At 42.7% G+C, this 17,714-nt stretch overlaps 1 protein-coding gene across 1 annotated transcript in view; it reads right to left on the bottom strand.

The window, feature by feature from the left end:
- Positions 1-17,714, bottom strand: part of BMAL2 (basic helix-loop-helix ARNT like 2) — a 66,093-nt gene that overhangs the window by 14,457 nt on the left and 33,922 nt on the right. The window contains exons 8-12 of the mRNA XM_054037349.1: positions 17,251-17,394; positions 15,195-15,432; positions 11,843-11,949; positions 11,200-11,350; positions 2,073-2,131 (exon numbers count right to left, since the gene is read on the bottom strand). Of these exons, the coding sequence (XP_053893324.1) occupies positions 2,073-2,131; positions 11,200-11,350; positions 11,843-11,949; positions 15,195-15,432; positions 17,251-17,394 (699 nt within the window). The remainder of the gene's footprint in view (positions 1-2,072; positions 2,132-11,199; positions 11,351-11,842; positions 11,950-15,194; positions 15,433-17,250; positions 17,395-17,714) is intronic.

The raw sequence follows: 17,714 nt of genomic DNA, 5'->3' as shown, positions 1-17,714 counted from the left end.
CCGTGTGCTCCTCTGCACCTGTCGGCTTTCTTGCAGCCCTTAAGTTGTAGAGGAGTTTTTAAACTTTTTAATTTTACAGGTTAGCAATCTGGTTCCATTTTGGTTTATGTGGAGCCTATACAGTAAGGATGTCAAATCTTTGCCAAAAGATTCCCCAGTTCCTAGAAAACCAAACCCCTCCTTCCTACACCATCATCTCATCCACGCATTAAGACCCTGCAGCTCTGCCTAACTGGCCCTGTGCATGGAACTGCAAGCATGCTACCATGAATGTCCTGGACTTTTAGGCAAGAGACCTAGCAGCCTAAATTTGACCTTCAAGATCTCTCTCGTACCTTTCCCTGCTATCTATGTGTACCATGCCCACCGGCTCCTCCCCAGCACTGCATATAAGCTTGTCTAAATGTCTTGAGAGCCCCACAGCCTTTGCACACAGTAGGCAGTTCACCATGCCATTCTCCCAGCTATCTAATGATAAAATCCCTCATTACTATTATCTGTCTCTTCCTAATAACTAGGATTCCATGTGAGAGGATACCATGACACCATCTGGAAGGAGGGTCCCAACTATGGGATTGTTTCCCTCCACTCCACTTTGATGTTCTCCTTCCCTAAGACTTTCATCCTCCTCAACAGCACAGAGGCTGTCAGACTGGGGGTGGGACTGATATGTCCAGAAAGTCTCATCTATGTACCTCTTTCTCGGTCTTCCTTAGCTCCTCCAGTTCAACCACTCTGGTCTTCAGAGCCCGTACCTGGTCTCTGAGGGCCACAACCCCCTGCACTGAATGCGTAAATACGCCACCCGCCCACAAGGCGGGTAATCATACATGCTGTATTCAGTACAACAAACAGGATAGCCCCCTACTCTGCTGCTGGACTTCTACCTGAATTCTTTTTACTCCTGCAGCTTTTTTTGTTTTTGTTTCCTACTTCTGTCAAAAGCTGACTTAGCACTTCAGCAAACTCTGGTTCCAGGTGCATTGCCAGGGACTTCCACCAGTCCAGTAGTTTTACTTTCTTTAAAACTTCAGCAGCAAATATGTACTGCTTAATTGTTTTAAATTTACATTATCTTCATAAATTATAGTAAATTTAGGCCTTAACATGAGTTGTCTGAATTTAAATTTAAATAGTTTTTTTAAAAGACTACATTTAAATAAAAATCTGATTTTAAACAAAAAACTGATTTTAATGTGTTTTTTAAAGCACTAACAATCAATTTCATGTTTTTCTACACATGCACTGTGCTGCAGTTTACCAAACCAAGCAAAGGAATGTTTAAAAATTGTGGTTTCTTTTAAAGTCACCTTTTATTAACTTTGCAGGTTCTGTAACCTTAACCCTCCTTTTCCTTTAAAAAACACAAACATTTAAATATAAATACTCATACTGTCTGTCCTTTGTTTCCTATCAAGAGTGCAAATAGCATAAGAATTTTTTTTTCATTTTAGTAAAAAAAAACCACCACCAACAACAAAAAATCAATTATCTGTGTACAAAGCCCAGCTAAAAGAGGATGAGTGAAAAAGAAAAGGTCTGTGGCTTGATGATATAGCAAGTAAGGAAGCAGGTAGACAGCTGATTCTATTTACAGCATATAAACACCGAGAAATTTATCAGTACCACCCTACATTCCATAATTGGGTATACATAAACATCCCAACATTATAATACCAATTAATATTAAACAAATATTACCATGATTAAACTCAGAATGAACCATTCAGCTTTTATTTTAAACTTGGCTCTGTGGAAGCAGTGTATCATTCTGCCTAGCTGAAAATCCAGGTTTAGGAGAAGGTGAATAAGGGAGATCAGACATAAATCATGATACTTTGGATCACAAGGGGATGCAGTGTGCTACATGAGCTAGAGATGCTATGTTTAACTACAGAGCATCACGTGAGTTGGCTTTGAGAAAGCTTATTTTCCTCACACACCCCACTTGGATCAGATGGTCACAGGACCCAGATTATTCCAATACCATATACTAATCACTTATGGAATGATCTTATAAGAAATGTACATACTACAATGATAACATTTTGTGAACTAAAAACTGTACTTGCCTTCTGAGGACTGGGAACTACAGGGTAGTAATGCTTCTTCTCCTGACTCATTGTGACCCCTCAGAATTTAATAGCATAGGGAAAAAAAAACAGTGAAATTTAAAACACAATACATAGTACAGGTGAATCTCATCTTATGCTGGGGTTATGTTCAGCTGTCAGCGCTTAAAGCGAAAATCATGTATAATCAAAATTACATTGAGTGTAATGGCAGGCGGAATCGCCCGCACTACAGGTACAGTATTTAAATTGTTATTTTTCTCTTTTTTGTTTTGTTTTTGCAGACTGCGCAAAGCTGAATTCGCGCATGTTAAATGCATGTAAGATGAGACTTGCCTGTATGTTTGGTATTAGATTTAAAGCAGTACATGAAACAGAGTAAAATATGTCACAATTCTGAGCACATGACAAAGTTATATATGTTTGATCCTTTTGCACCAGAAAAACTGAATTCCTACTGCTAAATAGCAATGCCCTGTGTGGTATTGCTTTGTGCCAGGACAATCCCACTTTCTGTGGCATCAGGTGAAAGATTTAGCTCCACTTATTCACCAGCTTTGTTTAGGTTATATTTTACAACTAGTGAAGGAAGCTGGAGCAACAGAAAACACAAGGAATTAGACCATACTCCTCTATCATGAGGCAGTGAGGAATGCACTTAATCTAAAACCTGCCCAGGCACATGACAAACCAGGATGGGCAATCCTAACGTGCAAGGGGACCTATATTTGATCTGCACATTGGTGAACCAGAGTTGCTTAGGCCCACGTCTCAGGAAAGTCACATAAATGCCTCCAAGCACCTCAGGATGGATCTGTGCTCCCTTCTTCCCAGCTTAAAGAGTAGTAAATTCCATGCAAACTTCTGTCAGGAAGGGCAGAGAACCAAGGTTCTTTTCTTGTGTCTCTATGGAAAAGCTACCTCTATATTCTCCAGGGTATGTTTTGTGGTTGTGTATGTATCTCTCGCTCATTCTCAGCCCCAGTTACCAAGGGAATCGGGATAGTCCACCGAAATGGGCCCCATCTGAACTCCCTGGCTGAAAAAAGTGTTTTGGGGCACATATCCACTCTGTTAGACTTCACCCAACCTGCTGTTGAGACATCAGAGAATTACTACCTCTCCTGATATATATGGCTGGTCAGGCAGTGGGGACTGGCAACAGGTGGGTTGGACAGTCCTCTTTCTTGGAAGAGGGTTATGTTCCCTTTGACATTCAGTAGGTGTCTGTGGCTGGAGAATCCAGTAAAGTCATGAAGCTGTTATGGTGTCCATACCACTGACAGATGAAGTGAAATTACTGGTCGTCCATTTATGTATCTTACCACCTATGGAACTTTGCCAAATTGTTACAGAGGGAGCAACTGTGTATCATTCCCTACAGTACCATGAGACCTTAAGATAAGAACACAAACTAATTCACAGAAACTGAGCAAACTCTTTGGGGTGAGAAAAGGAGTTTCAGCTAGCTGGATTTACCACTGCATAATTGTACATAGGTCACAGAGTAGGTAGTGTCAACTAGGTTGAGGCCCCATGGTGTAGTATGGTAATAGCTACTGACTGGTGCCTCTTATCTAAGCCAATCTGCATGTGCTGATCAAGAGCATAAGAATGAAACAGACACAGGGATGGATTTTAAAGTGGGAGGCAGCAACTTAATAAAGTTTTAACTTTAATACCAGGCATTTACTCGGGTCTAACATGGTGCCTCTTGCTAAATAAATATTCAGATTTGACCCCCGTCTTGCACCGCCTCAGGTGGTTAACTGGCGCCGTGCGACCAAACACCCCTCTGTTTCTTCTCTACTGCTGAGAATAAGTATTAAACTCCGAAATAGAGGGGAGGAGGGAACAGAGGGTGAGTAGTGGAGCACCCACAGGGAAACATCTCGAGGAATCTACGTTACTGCACACAATGAGTAACTTTCTCTTCTTCGAGTGCTGTCCCTGTGGGTGCACCACTTTAGGTGAGTTCAGAGCAGTGCCCTCCTATGGAAGAAGGGGGCTTCGGAGTTGAAGGAGTAAGAGAAGACAGTACAGTGAGCCCAAAGAAGGCATCAGGTGTTGCAATGCGTAATGCTGCATGAAGGTATGGATTGAGGCCCAGGTTGCAGCCTTACAGGTGTCCGTAATGGGCACGTTGTTAAGGAAAGCAACAGAGGTCGAGAGGGCTCTGGTGGAATGCGTGCGAATCCCTGCGGGGATTGCCGGTCACATTGATGGTAGTATAGTTTTATGCAATTGGAGATCCACTTGGAGAGCCTCTGTTTGGCACTCCCTTTGGAGCATTCAGTGATGGAGACGAATAGTCTGGGTGATTTACGAAATGGTCTTATTCTGTCTATATAAAAGGCCAATGCCCTCCACGCGTTGAGAGTACGAAGTGTGGTGTTTTTTATCCTCGTGAGGTTTAGGGTAGAATGTCAGTAAGTAAATGGGTTGATTAAGGTGGAAGATTGAGATGACCTTAGATAAAAACTTGGGGTGCAGTCTCAGGATACTTTATCTTTAAAAAAGACAGTATATGGGGGTCTGCCATGAGAGCACTCAACTCTCCTACAGGTCTGGCAGATGTAATGGCCACTAGAAATGCCACCTTCATGGAAAGGTGTAGGAGTGAGCATGTAGCCATAGGTTCAACTGGGAAACCGGTGAGGACGCAAAGGACTAGGTTGAGGCCCCATGGTGTAGTGGGATCGCGTAGCTCTGGATAGACATTGGTGAGGCCTTTGTGGAAATGTTTGGTGAGAGGGTGAGCAAAGACAGAGCATTGATCCACCTTGTGGTGAAAAGCTGTAATAGTGGAGAGGTGAACTCGTATTGAAACTAATGGAGAGACCTTACTTTTTAAGTTCTAAGAGGTAATCGAATATTGAGGGTAAGGAGGCTGAAAAGGATGCCATCTTGTTTTGCTGGCACCAAACATCAAATCTCCGCCACTTGAGTATGTAGGTGTGGCAGGTAGTTGCTCTGCGACTATTCAATAATATGTTTTGTGCATCTTTCGAGCAGGTCATCTCAGATCCTTTGAGTCATGGAGGAGCCACGCTCTGAGATGGAGTTGTTGAGGATCCAGATGCAGTGTGCAACCAGAGCTCTGGGACAGCAGATGAGGCAGAAGCGGGAGCGTGATTAATGGACCCACCACCATCCTGAGAAGGTAATGATTCAAGGTTTGTTGGGACCATGCAGGGGCTATTAGAATTACTTTCGCTCTCTCCTACCTGATCTTGTGGATCACACAGTTCAGGAGGGGGATGGGAGGGAAGGCATATAGGAAGAGAGCGTTCCACTTGATGAGCAAGGCGTCGCCTTAGGAATGTATGCCAAGACCTGGCCTGGAGCAAAAAGGGGGTATCTGGTATTTTATGTGGTTGCAAAGAGATCCATCTGTGGGACCCCCACACTGTTGAAATATGCTTTGGAGTATGCGGTTGTCTAGCTCCCACTTGTGGTCCTGAGAAAAGTGCCTGCTTACAATATCTGCTGTGGTGTTCTGGCATTCAGGTAGGTCTGAGGCTGAGATGTGGATACGGTACCTGATGCACCATTGCCAGAGTCTCATGGATTCCATGCATAGGGAGTGTGATTGTGCTCCCCCTTGTCTGTTTATGTAAAATAGAACAAGCTATGTTGTCCATAAGGATCTGAATGGCCTTGCCTTTGATGATTTGTAAGAAGTGAGAGCAGGTGTTGCAGACGGCTCGTAGTTCTAACAGATTTATATGGAGAAGGGATTCTGCAGGGGACCAGTGACCCTGGACAGAATGCAGATGCAGGCGTGTCCCCTATCTGAGGAGCAAAGCGTCTGTGGTGATGGTTAATGTTGGCATCTTCTGAAGGAAGGGCACCCCCGTGCAGACGTTGTCTGGGTTTGTCCACCAGAGTAGAAAGTCTTATTTTGTCCAACATTTGTTTAAGCTGTGTTTGTGCAGGACATAATGTATACGGAGCCACCCTTGGAGGCAACGCATGTGTAATCTCATGTGACTGATGACGAAAGTTGTGGGAGCCATGTGACCGAGAAGTTGTAGGCAAGTCCTGATAGATACCTGGGGACTGATTCATGTTGTGGCTATGAGATTGGTTAGAGCAAGGAAATGTTGTCGTGGTAGGTTGGCTATGGCCTCAGGAGAGCTGATATGGGCCCCAATGAACTCCAACTTTTGCACTGGCATTAGAGTGGACTTTAGGCCACCAAATAAATGCACAAATCTCATGGAAAGGGTCTCCATCTGTTCGGTGGCTTCTAAAGCCACTTTCCATGTTGGTGCTTTCAGCAGGCAGTCGTCCAAGTAAGGGAATATCATGATCCCGTTTCTGCGGAGGTAGGCCGCCACCACTGCTAGTACTTAAAAAAAAAAAAACAAGGGACAGTGTATAGACCGAAAGGAAGAACCTTGTATTGGAGAAGTTCCTGGCCAATAGTAAATTGGAGAAACCTCAAATGGGAAGGATGGATAGTTATATGAAAATATGCATCCTGGAGGTCAAGAGCCAAGAACCAATCCCCTCTATCTAGTGGGACCATCTTGAATCATTGTGTCCTGATGAACTTGTTGAGTTGGCCTAGGTTGAGTATTGGTCTCCATCCACCCGACTTCTTCTTCATGAGAAAATAGTGGGAATAAAAGCCCCTCCCTCTGAGTTTTGTTGGAACCGGTTCTACTGCTCCTATATGTATGAGGTGGGTCATACAGCAGAGGCTTGTGAGATGGGTCCCTGAAGACGGATGGAGAAGGAGAGTGGGTAGGAGGTTTGAAAAGAAAGGGGATGGAATAATCAGTTCATATGATTTTTAGCACTCATTGACTGGATGTGATGGTTTTCCAGATTGGATAAAACAGAAGCAGGCAGTCTCCAAATGGTCGGGAGAGAGTAGATGTCTGCAGCAGACAGACAGACAGACATGGGGTTCTTGTGCCCTCAGCCAAGGCTTCACATTTTGTTGGCTGGATGTTGCTGGCTGCGACACAGTTACAGGAGGAGCAGGCTGGGTCCCCTCGATGGCCTCTGTTTACAGCCCCGTGACTCATACTGCTAATGTTGTGAATACGGAGAATGGCGGAAACGTTGAGGAGCATAACAACTCCGGTCTTTTCTTGGGTCTAGGCGTATAGATCCCCAGAGATCGCAGTGTCGCTCATGAATCTTTGAGCATGTGAAGAGTCTCGTCAGTCTTTTCGGCGAAGAATTTGAGCCCTTCGAATGGTAAGTCTTCGATCGTGGATTGTACTTCCCTAAGAAAGCTGGAGAGATGGAGCCATGAGGCCCTTTGCATCACCTCTGCAGTTGCCACTGATCTTGCAGCTGTGTCTGCAGAGTCCAGTGCGGCTTGGAGGGCTGTTCTGGAGATGAGTTGTCCCTCTGATACAAGTGGTGTGAATTGTTCTCTCATCTTCCGGAATAAAATCAATAAATTCAGAAAACTTTGTGTAGTTATTGTAATCATATTTTGCCAGAGAGGCCTTGTAATTAGCTATGCGGAGGTGTAGTATAGCCGAAGAGTAAGTCTTGCGGCCGAAATGGTCGAGGCTTTTCTAGACCTTATCATGAGGTGTGGTCTTGGGCTGTTGTCTGCCACGTTCATGGACTGCGTTGATCACCAGTGAATTGGGTGTCGGTTGGGAGAAGAGGAACTCTGTGCCCTTTGCTGGCACATATTATTTTTTGTCAGACCTCTTGCAGGTTGGAGGAGCAGTTGCAGGGGTCTGCCAAATGGTCTTGACAGGTTCCATTATCGTGCTGTTCATTGGCAAAGCTATTTTGGACGAAGAGGAGGTGTTCAAGATGTCCACCAGTTTGCGTTGTGTCACCTAGACCTCTTCCAGAGAGATGTCCAGAGAGCTAGCCACTCTTTTAAATAGGTCCTGGAATTGTTCAAAATCATCCCCTATATTAGGGGAGAAGGCAGGACGGTGTCGCCTGGGGAGGATGATGACAGGTGGGTAGGTGGTGCCCCTTCCTGGTATGGGGGTTCTTCCTCCTCTTCCTCTCCTTCTCCAGCCAGTTCCGAAAGTCCAGGCACCGAAGGTGCAGGCGATTGCTATGTGCTGAGTCTAGAAGTGGTGGGTAATCCCTGTTGTGTGAGGTAAATTGCCCATGGGTTCCAGTATACCCATTGGGATTTGAGAGGCATAGGTGGACCCCAGAGTTGGCCATACCACTGTAGATGTTTGGGATCAGCGTAGTATGCCCCCTGAAAGGATCCAGATTTGGGTGGCTCATGGTGGGCAGGAGATTGCGGGAGAATCTATTCGTCCCTCCTCACTGTCCTCATCCTCACTCGAAAAAGGAGGAGCAGAGCATGATGGAGTGGCAATGAGATTTGGTGCCGAATGTGCTGGGATCATGTCAGTGCCAAGGATAACAGGAGTACTTGTGGCACCTTAGAGACTAACAAATTTATTAGAGCATAAGCTTTCGTGGACTACAGCCCACTTCTTCGGATGCATATAGAATGGAACATATATTGAGGAGATATATATACACACATACAGAGAGCATAAACAGGTGGGAGTTGTCTTACCAACTCTGAGAGGCCAATTAATTAAGAGAAAAAAAACTTTTGAAGTGATAATCAAGCTAGCCGAGTACAGACAGTGTGATAAGAAGTGTGAGAATACTTACAAGGGGAGATAGAGTCAACGTTTGTAATGGCTCAGCCATTCCCAGTCCTTATTCAAACCGGAGTTGATTGTGTCTAGTTTGCATATCAATTCTAGCTCTGCAGTCTCTCTTTGGAGTCTGTTTTTGAAGTTTTTCTGTTGTAATATAGCCACCCGCAGGTCTGTCACTGAATGACCAGACAGGTTAAAGTGTTCTCCCACTGGTTTTTGAGTATTTTGATTCCTGATGTCAGATTTGTGTCCATTAATTCTTTTGCGTAGAGACTGTCCGGTTTGGCCAATGTACATGGCAGAGGGGCATTGCTGGCACATGATGGCATAGATCACATTGGTAGATGTGCAGGTGAACGAGCCCCTGATGGTATGGCTGATGTGATTAGGTCCTATGATGATGTCATTTGAATAGATATGTGGACAGAGTTGGCATATATGTTCCATTCTATATGCATCCAAAGAAGTGGGCTGTAGTCCACGAAAGCTTATGCTCTAATAAATTTGTTAGTCTCTAAGGTGCCACAAGTACTCCTGTTCTTCTTTTTGCGGATACAGACTAACACGGCTGTTACTCTGAAAGTGCCAAGGATGGGACAGTCTGGCATAGATCAGATGATGAGATCTTTGTGCCGTATGAGCTGTTGTGGTGTCTGCATGATCTGCACTGGGGGCTGTGCTTGTGGCAGTGCCGGGAGCCACGGCACATATGTTGGCACTGTAGGCTGTGCCAGTATGTACACAGAGTGTATATTGGGGTTCGAGGACTGAGCCACAGTCTGTACCGGTGCCGCGCTGCTGTGTGTTGATTGTGGCTTTGGCCGAGTCAGTGCCGAGGCATGGGGTTTTGATTTCTCCTTGGCACCTGTGTCCGCATTGGCTCTTTTAGAGTCCTTAGCTCTTACGGTACTGGCGGTGCTGGATGGTCGCACTATCTCGGCTCCGGGCACCGAAGGTGCAGTCGGTGCCAATGCAGTTTGCCTGATCACAGAATGGTACTTTGTGGACGATTTGGGGATGCAGTTACCCGCTTTTTAGACCCTTTTTTTAGTGGGTTCATCAGAAGTCTGTATGGAGGAGGGACCCTTATCAGAAGCCATGGTTGGTGAGGCTTATCCAGGGGAAGTCCAGGCTTCAGGCTCAGAAGATCTGAGAGACTTCTCCATTTGAAGGAGTTTGAGTTGCAAGTCTCTAGCCTTTCTTGAAAGATGGAGTAATAGAAATGGGATGATATTTAATAGTGCAAAGTGCCAGGTCATGCACTTGGGGACTAACAACAAGAATTTTTGCTATCAGCTGGAGACTTATTAGTTGGAAGCGACAGAGGAGAAGAAAGTCTTGGGTGTACTGGTTGATCACAGGAAGACTATGAGCTGCCCATGTGATGCAGCTGTGAAAAAAGGCATCCTAGAATCATATTAGCATCAGGCAAGATATTTCCAATAACGACTGAGAAGTGTTATTACCACTATACAAGGCACTGGTGAGACCTCATTGGGAATATTGTGTGCAGTTCCGGTCTCCCATGTTTAAGATGAATTCAAACTGGAACAGGTGCAGAGAAGGGCTACTAGCATGATCAGAGGAATGGAAAACCTACCTTATGAGAGGAGACTCAAAGAGCTTGGCTTGGCTTGGCTTGGCTAACCAAAAGAAGTTGAGGGAAGATATGTTTGCTCTCTATAAATACATCAGAGGGTTAAATACCACGGAGGGAGATGAATAGTTTAAAAGTTAAGCGCCAGTGCTGACACAAGAATAAATGGATATAAATTGGCCATCAACATGTTTAGGGTTGAAGTTAGACAAAGGTTTCTAACCCTCTGGGTAGTGAAGTTCTGGAACAGCTTTCTGGAGCAGTGGGGGCAAAAAGTCTAACTGATTTAAAGGCTGAGCTTGATAAGTCTACCTACAATGGCATGTGCCCCATTTGTGACTGCTAGCAGCAAATATCGCCAGCAGCTGGAGATGGGACATGAAATGAGGAGGGTTCCAAGTTACTACAGAGAATTCTTTCCCAGGTGTCTGGCTGGTGGGTCTTGCTGACATGCTCAGGGCTAATTGATCACTATACTTGGGGTTGGGAAGGAATTTTCCCCAAGATCAGAGTGGCAGAGACCCTGGGGGGTTTTCACCTTCCTCTGCAGCATGGGGCACAGGTCACTTGCAGATTTAAACTAGAGTAAAGGGTGGATTCCCTGTAACTTGAAGTCTTTAAATCATGATTTGAGGACTTCAGTATTTCAGCCAGAGGTTCTGGGTTTATTACAGCAGTAGGTGGCTGACGTTCTGTGGCCTGTGATGTGCAGGAAATCAAAAAACTAGATGATCATGAGGGTCTCTTCTGGCCTTATATCTATGATTTAACTAATTGCACAGAGTCTGTATTTTCTAGCCCTGTTTTTCTGATTAATCATCATTTTTTTAAATAAACAGCTTTATATTAATGATATTCCTAATTAAGACAAAAAATAAGATGCAGATTCACTTCACCATTTACTTACAACACTACAGTGTTGGTTGATACAATGTACTCCAGTTCTTTGGTCCATGGATTGATGAAACTAAACCATTGACTCTTCAATGTAATGAAAGTTCCATCTTTTGCTCTGAATTTGTAGGAATTTGTAAATATTTTTTCTTTACTCTGCAACACTAAATAAGAAAAAAACAAAATAAGCTCATCCTGATTTGTATACACAGGACGACATAACCGACTTTAAAAATCTGTTTTGATAACTCCGTTTTGGTAGCCACACAACCAATAAAACAATTTCAATTTAATATAGTGTCAACAATGTGCTTGGTACTTTCCAGATAAGCACAAAGACTGGATTCCAATTAAATTTCAAACTTAGCCATCTGATCAGACATGAAGCAGAGCCCATCACCTGGGCTCTTGCAAGTCAACAGTGGGAAGATTTGAGGCTTGGTGGTTCTTTAAATTCAATATTTAATTACATGACTACTATTTGCTATACAGGACCGCTGCTTCATTCAGTGCACAGGGTAGACAGAGATTGAGGCAAAGGGTTAAGGGAAGAGAAAGAAAATTCTCTTGTGTTTAAGGCACTGGACAGGATCCAGGAGAGAGGGCTCTACTACAGATGTATGTAATTTATATAGGGAGTACCAAGCATTTCATACCTGCTTTGTGTTTATCAGCTAGATGATTGTGATCATCTTGATGGAAGTACTCATAACAAGAAGTTCCTAGAAGCTCTTGCGGCAGATACCCTAAAATTGCTGTTGCACTGTTAGGCAATAAGAAGAGAGGATTCACACATAATTAAAACACTTTATTCAGCAACTTATGCCAATATCATACAAAACAGAAAAAACATATTTAAAGGGGATGTTTATTTGTGTTTGAAAACAAAATTCTATTACAACAGGTACAGATCTAAGCAAGTATAAGAAATAAATGATGGTTAAACAGTAGATTACCTTGAATCCATTTACAATAGAAACAAGATATTAACATTGTTATGTTAGCCAGTACCGTTAGACACAAAATAGTTCAAACCCATATTTTGCAGAGAACATTTGTATTATGTAAACAATTAGGATGTACTGCACTGTTAGTTCTACAAGCTAGCTCACTATACAGAGAAGAGGTTGATTTAAATTATTTAGAAATCCCACTGTTCAATGAATCTAAAAAAAATTGATACTTTAAGTTATTGATTTGAATTCTTCTAGTGAGAATGAAGCACTGAGCTTTGTCTCCAAGTGTTACAAGTCAATATTACTTGAAATAATGGTGTTTAAATAGTTACTTTCATTCTATATTAACAGGCTTCATCCTCACAGATGAAAGGCAGAATTGTCTAGATAAAGTACAGTAAAGCAACCTTATAGTATTTCTACTTAAAGTACTGAGATACAAAATAAGAAAAACTGACAACTGAGTCAACCATAAAGTATGTGTTTTAAACAAACTAGTAACACATGGACAAACTCTCATGCTTATTAAATAATTTGTTGGCATAATTTAAATGTGCTGCATGAATATTAAGAAGCAAGATTAATGATTTTCTGGTTAAATACTAACTGCTGACACTTATGCTTAGTTTTCTCAAATTCTAATTTGAGATTTTTGATGAATTAGTTTAAAAGCATTGTGATGGACTGTGCTCCCCATACTAGCCCAGCAAGAGCTGAATTGGGCCAGGTGGGTCCAATTAGCTAATTAGGCTGCAAACAGGGGCACTTTAGAGGCAGAGGCTCACCTGTGCAGGAACAGAGAGGGTCTATAAAGCCAGGAAGCTGGCAACAGACAGGGGCTGCTAGGAAATTGGGGGCTGCTGGGAAAGGCTGCAGGAAGGGGGGCAGCAGTCACTCCCTGGGAAGAGGGTTTGCAACTGGTACACCCAGGACAAGGAGGGAAACCAGAAGCTGTAGGAAGTAGTCCAGGGAAGGAGGAGTGAGGGCTGGGAAAGGAAAGCCCAAAGCTGCTGGGTTGAGGGTCCCTGGACTGGAACCTGAAGTAGTTGGTGGGCCCAGGTTTTCTTATGAGCCACTGATGCCGTGGCAAAGACCAGACGCAGGGCAGTTAACTGGAAGACAGCCTAAGTCACTGTAGGAGTGACAGAGATTTGAAGGACTGTAGCCTGGAAGGAGGGGAAGGCTGAGTAACCTAGCCAGAGGGCTGAGTCACAAAGATGATGATGCAGTTCCTGGGACCAGAGAGGAGCTGCAGACCAGAGAGAGAGAGAGAGACACACAGACAGACAGAGTGATGGTATGTGACCATGGGAAGGGGCGTCAGCCTCAAGAGGCTGTCACCCCCGGATTCCTCCCCTCCGAGTCTCATCTTACTTGGGCTCTGGCAGGCTGATTAAATCAGCCTGCCGGAGCTGATTCAATTGGACTGCAGCTCGCAGCCTGCTGGAGCCCAAGGTTAGATGGGGAGGGGAGGAATCAGGAGATGACGAGGGGGGGGGGGGGAGAGAGACATGGGATCCCGAGGGGCAGTGAGTTGCCTGTCTGTATGTTCTAAATAATAGCTGTTGTTCCTCTACATTTCCTTTCTATTTTTGCCTCATTTTCTCCAGTTTATAGTTCGGTGTTTAAAGCCTATATTATCTATTCATGTTAATCTGTCTCTCTGTTTCAGACGGGGTTAAATATGTAACTTACTTTACTTAGAAAAATAGCTGGAGCGATAATGGTAAGACTATATCACCCAGCATTCTAAAGAGGATCTGTCCGTTACACTTTGTGAATAGGAAAAACGAAACTTGTCTTTGAATTTTATTAACCAATGTAATTGCTTTTAACACATCAGGAAGAAAGGCAATGACTTTAAGACCTGTTTGTATAATAATGGAAATACTATGGTTTCTCACTGGCTAACTGTTAAAACATCATTTCTTTTGTTTACAGCCACTGGCAGTAGCTATATAATCCCTCACCCACAATGGTGTTCTGTAACATTTGCCATGGCTACTGTCTAAATTCTTGCCAAGCTTTTCATCATATCCACAGAACAGAGATTAAATTAATGTAACTGTTAGCTTCAATTCATACTAGTGCTTGTAAAAACTGCTTCATCAAAGCACTTAGTTCAATTTTGCAATAAATATCAGAATCCAATAAAGACTATTAAATCTGACTTATTGCCTACATACGTATAATATTTGGAGACGCAGTCAGCTATTCTTCAACAGTGAGGTTCGGGGGGGGGGGCTGTCAGGGGGCAGAGGTGTGGAGAGGGGTCAGGGCAGTCAGGGAGCAGGGTGAGTTGGGTAGAGAGTGGGGTCCTGGGGGGTAGTTGGGGGGGGGTCCTCGGAGGGGGAGGTCAGGGGACAAGGACCGGGTGGTGTTGATGGATTGCAGGTTCTGAGGGGGACAGTCAGGGGCAGGACGTGCAGGGGGGCTGAATGGGAGGGGGACAGCTGTTTTGGGAAGCACAACCTTCCCTACCCGGCCCCGATACAATTTTACAACCCCAATGTGCAGGGCCGGCTTTAGGAAGTGCGGGGCCCGATTCAAACAGTTTTGACAGGACCCCGGCATGGATGACTTAAAAAAACAAACAAACAAACAAAAAAAAAAACGTAAAAAAACATGTGGGGCTTGTACTCACCGGGCGGCGCTCCAAGTCTTCGGCGGCACTTCGGCAGCGGGTCCTTCACTCGCTCCGGGTCTTCGGCGGCACTGAAGGACCCACCGCCGAAGTGCTGCTGAAGACCCGGAATGAATGAAGGACCTGCCGCCGAAGACCCGGTAGGGAACTGATTGTTAAGATTTTGGCAGCTCATCACTGGGTGAGTGGTGCATCCCTTGATAAGCATGATAACATTATGATGTGTGCTTTAATCTGGTCAATAAATTCTTTGACCAGATTAAAAGGTAATACAACACTTTTTTAATATGATATCTTACATATCTGAGTCCTGCTCAGCAAGTTTTGTTCTAGGTAACAGAAAACATTAGGCAACCTACATAAAGAGTCACGATCAGCTCTTTCTATAATAAAGAACAAAATGCTTACCGTAGGTCTACATAAACAAATTTTCCATCCATGGCAAAGCGTGTAACAAATTCTGTTGGTTTGACCTTTATCTCACCACTCTTTTGTGGAACAATATAAGGATGCAATCTCCCAACTGCAACAAGACAGTTAAAGTTACTGCTGTCTTCTGCATTATTCTCCTCTTCCACTCCCACCTCGGTAGGAGGCCAGCTCTTCAGATAGCCAGTACAATGGATTGTACGGTACTTTTTGTGCTCTAATTAAAAAAAGTGAAAAAGAGGAGTTAAATTCCCAAATGAAAATTAATTTTAAATTCCTTTTCCAGCTGTTATGTTTTGTGCCTACATACAGGTCTGAGCCCTACAGAGCTGTAAATAATGTCATTGAATAGCATCTTAAATGTTCTCACATATAAGAAGAAAATTAAACCAACAGTTTAGTAATACATATTGCTTTCATTTACTGCAAATATTTTATGCAGTTTCTTTTGTACTGTACTGTGAATTACATTAAGCTAAAGAGACATTCTGTAACTTGAATATTTTAATCTTAAGCAAGGAGACTGAGATATGGTTATCGAAGTGTAATTGCTAAGACTACGAAATTTTCAGCAAAATGTAAAAGCTTAATTTCTGTTTCTTGAATTTATAGGATATACTGCAATTCATTCCAGTGGCTCTCTCACCATTTAATTATGTAACATTCAGGAATCACTGCACTCACCATGAGACGGATGCAGGACTGCAGCTAGGAAGACTACAATCATACTACACAAGAGGGAACAGATGGAGATATTTTGCCCAAAGACACTGGGGCAAACTTTTATCATTCCAAAAAGTGCCATGGGATTGTTAGTGACCATGCACTGAAGACAGGAACTCTGGTTTTTAGAATCCTATACAAAGATGCTTTGCCCCAAAGTAAACTGCATGGAACTCAATTTATCTACCTTTGGAAAATGAAAGGCTGAGTCATTTCCACTGGTATTTCAACATGGGTTCCGGGGCATGTCTAGATGTTTAGTTCATTAAGTCATTGTTTTCTTAGGTACATTTCAGAATGAAATGCTGGCCCCTTTACAGACAATAGGAGTTTTGCCACTTACTTCAATATGGCCAAGATTTTACACTAAATGTTATGAAAGAGTCAGAGTAAATTAAAATAGTTCCATGGTTAATATCAACAAAACCAGCTTTACATTTAAAATAAAAATGACAAATTTTGGAATGTCTGACAATTTTAGTAAACCTTGCAAAAAGCTTTGTTTAAATAAAGTGTCCAAATACACTGAAAATATGACAAGTGTTTACTATCACTCATGGAAACCAAAAAAAGCTATAAAAATATGGGATGTTAATCAGCCAAAAATTACACTAAAGAATTAAAGAGACCAGGTGGATAAGGTAATATATTTTAATTGGACCAACTTCTTTTGGTGAGACACAAGCTTTCAAACCATGACCCGAAGAAGAGCTCTGTGTGGTTCAAAAGCTTGTCTCTCTCATCAACAGAAATTGGTCCAATAAAAGATATTACTTCATCCACCTTGTCTCTCTAATTTCTGGGGGCCGACATGGCTATAATTACACTGCATATTAAAAAATTAACTTTGGTAGTTTTTATAATAAAAGGAAAAAATCATACCTGATACATAAATACAACAACAATGTATTTTTGGGAGGGGGAGAGGATTTTCCCCCCACCACCACTTAAGTTATCCTCTTCAAAACAGCAGATTTTGCAACCCTATTAATAGTTATCTCCTTGACAGATATTTCTTCTTACTCCTACGCTTTGAACTGCTCCAGTTCCATTCAGTAATTTTCCTCAGGCTTCAAGATCCCATTAGAATCTTACATACACTCATAAGCAGTGACTGAATATTTTTTCCCCCCCGGGGAATAACTAAAGCAGGCTTTTCCGAGACCATAAAAACAGGGTCTTATGTATATCTTATTCCCTATAATTATTCTGTGAAGTCATTGCTACCTATTTAGACCCCATAACGGACTCAGAACTTAAATATACCATATTTAAAACAGAAATCCTCCAACTCAGCCACACTTTGAGATACCTTTCTTCTTTGAGTTGGGCAAGCATTTCTTTTCTTCCTTGACTGTGATCCTACTACACTTTATCCGACAGAAGAAGGAACGCCGAGCACCAGAATGCAATCGAGCTGATCCAGCTTGAAAATCCATACGTACTTGCAAGCCAGCTTGTAAAAGTTTAATAAGACAGTCAGAAAAAGGTCTTTGGACTACAGAGAATTATTTGCATTTAAATCATTAATATAGTCTCCCAATTGCCTTAATGACTCTTAAATTTTTGCACGTACAATTAACTACTGAAAAAAACTTAAATGAATTAAATAAGATGAACAAAACATGATTGTAAAAAGTGGAAGCTAACAAAATATTTTAATATACTATTCAATGCTATCCAATCTTATTTAGTAAGTTAAGATTTTAAAAACTTTCTATTTCTATTTGGTAGGGGGAAAGTTGCAAAGCTGCTCATAAAAAACACTATAAAATA

This window comes from Malaclemys terrapin, chromosome 1 (genome assembly GCF_027887155.1).
Source record: "Malaclemys terrapin pileata isolate rMalTer1 chromosome 1, rMalTer1.hap1, whole genome shotgun sequence".
NCBI lineage: Eukaryota > Metazoa > Chordata > Testudines > Emydidae > Malaclemys > Malaclemys terrapin.
Note: the sequence above shows the minus strand (reverse complement) of the source record. Positions and strands in the feature narration are given on the sequence as shown.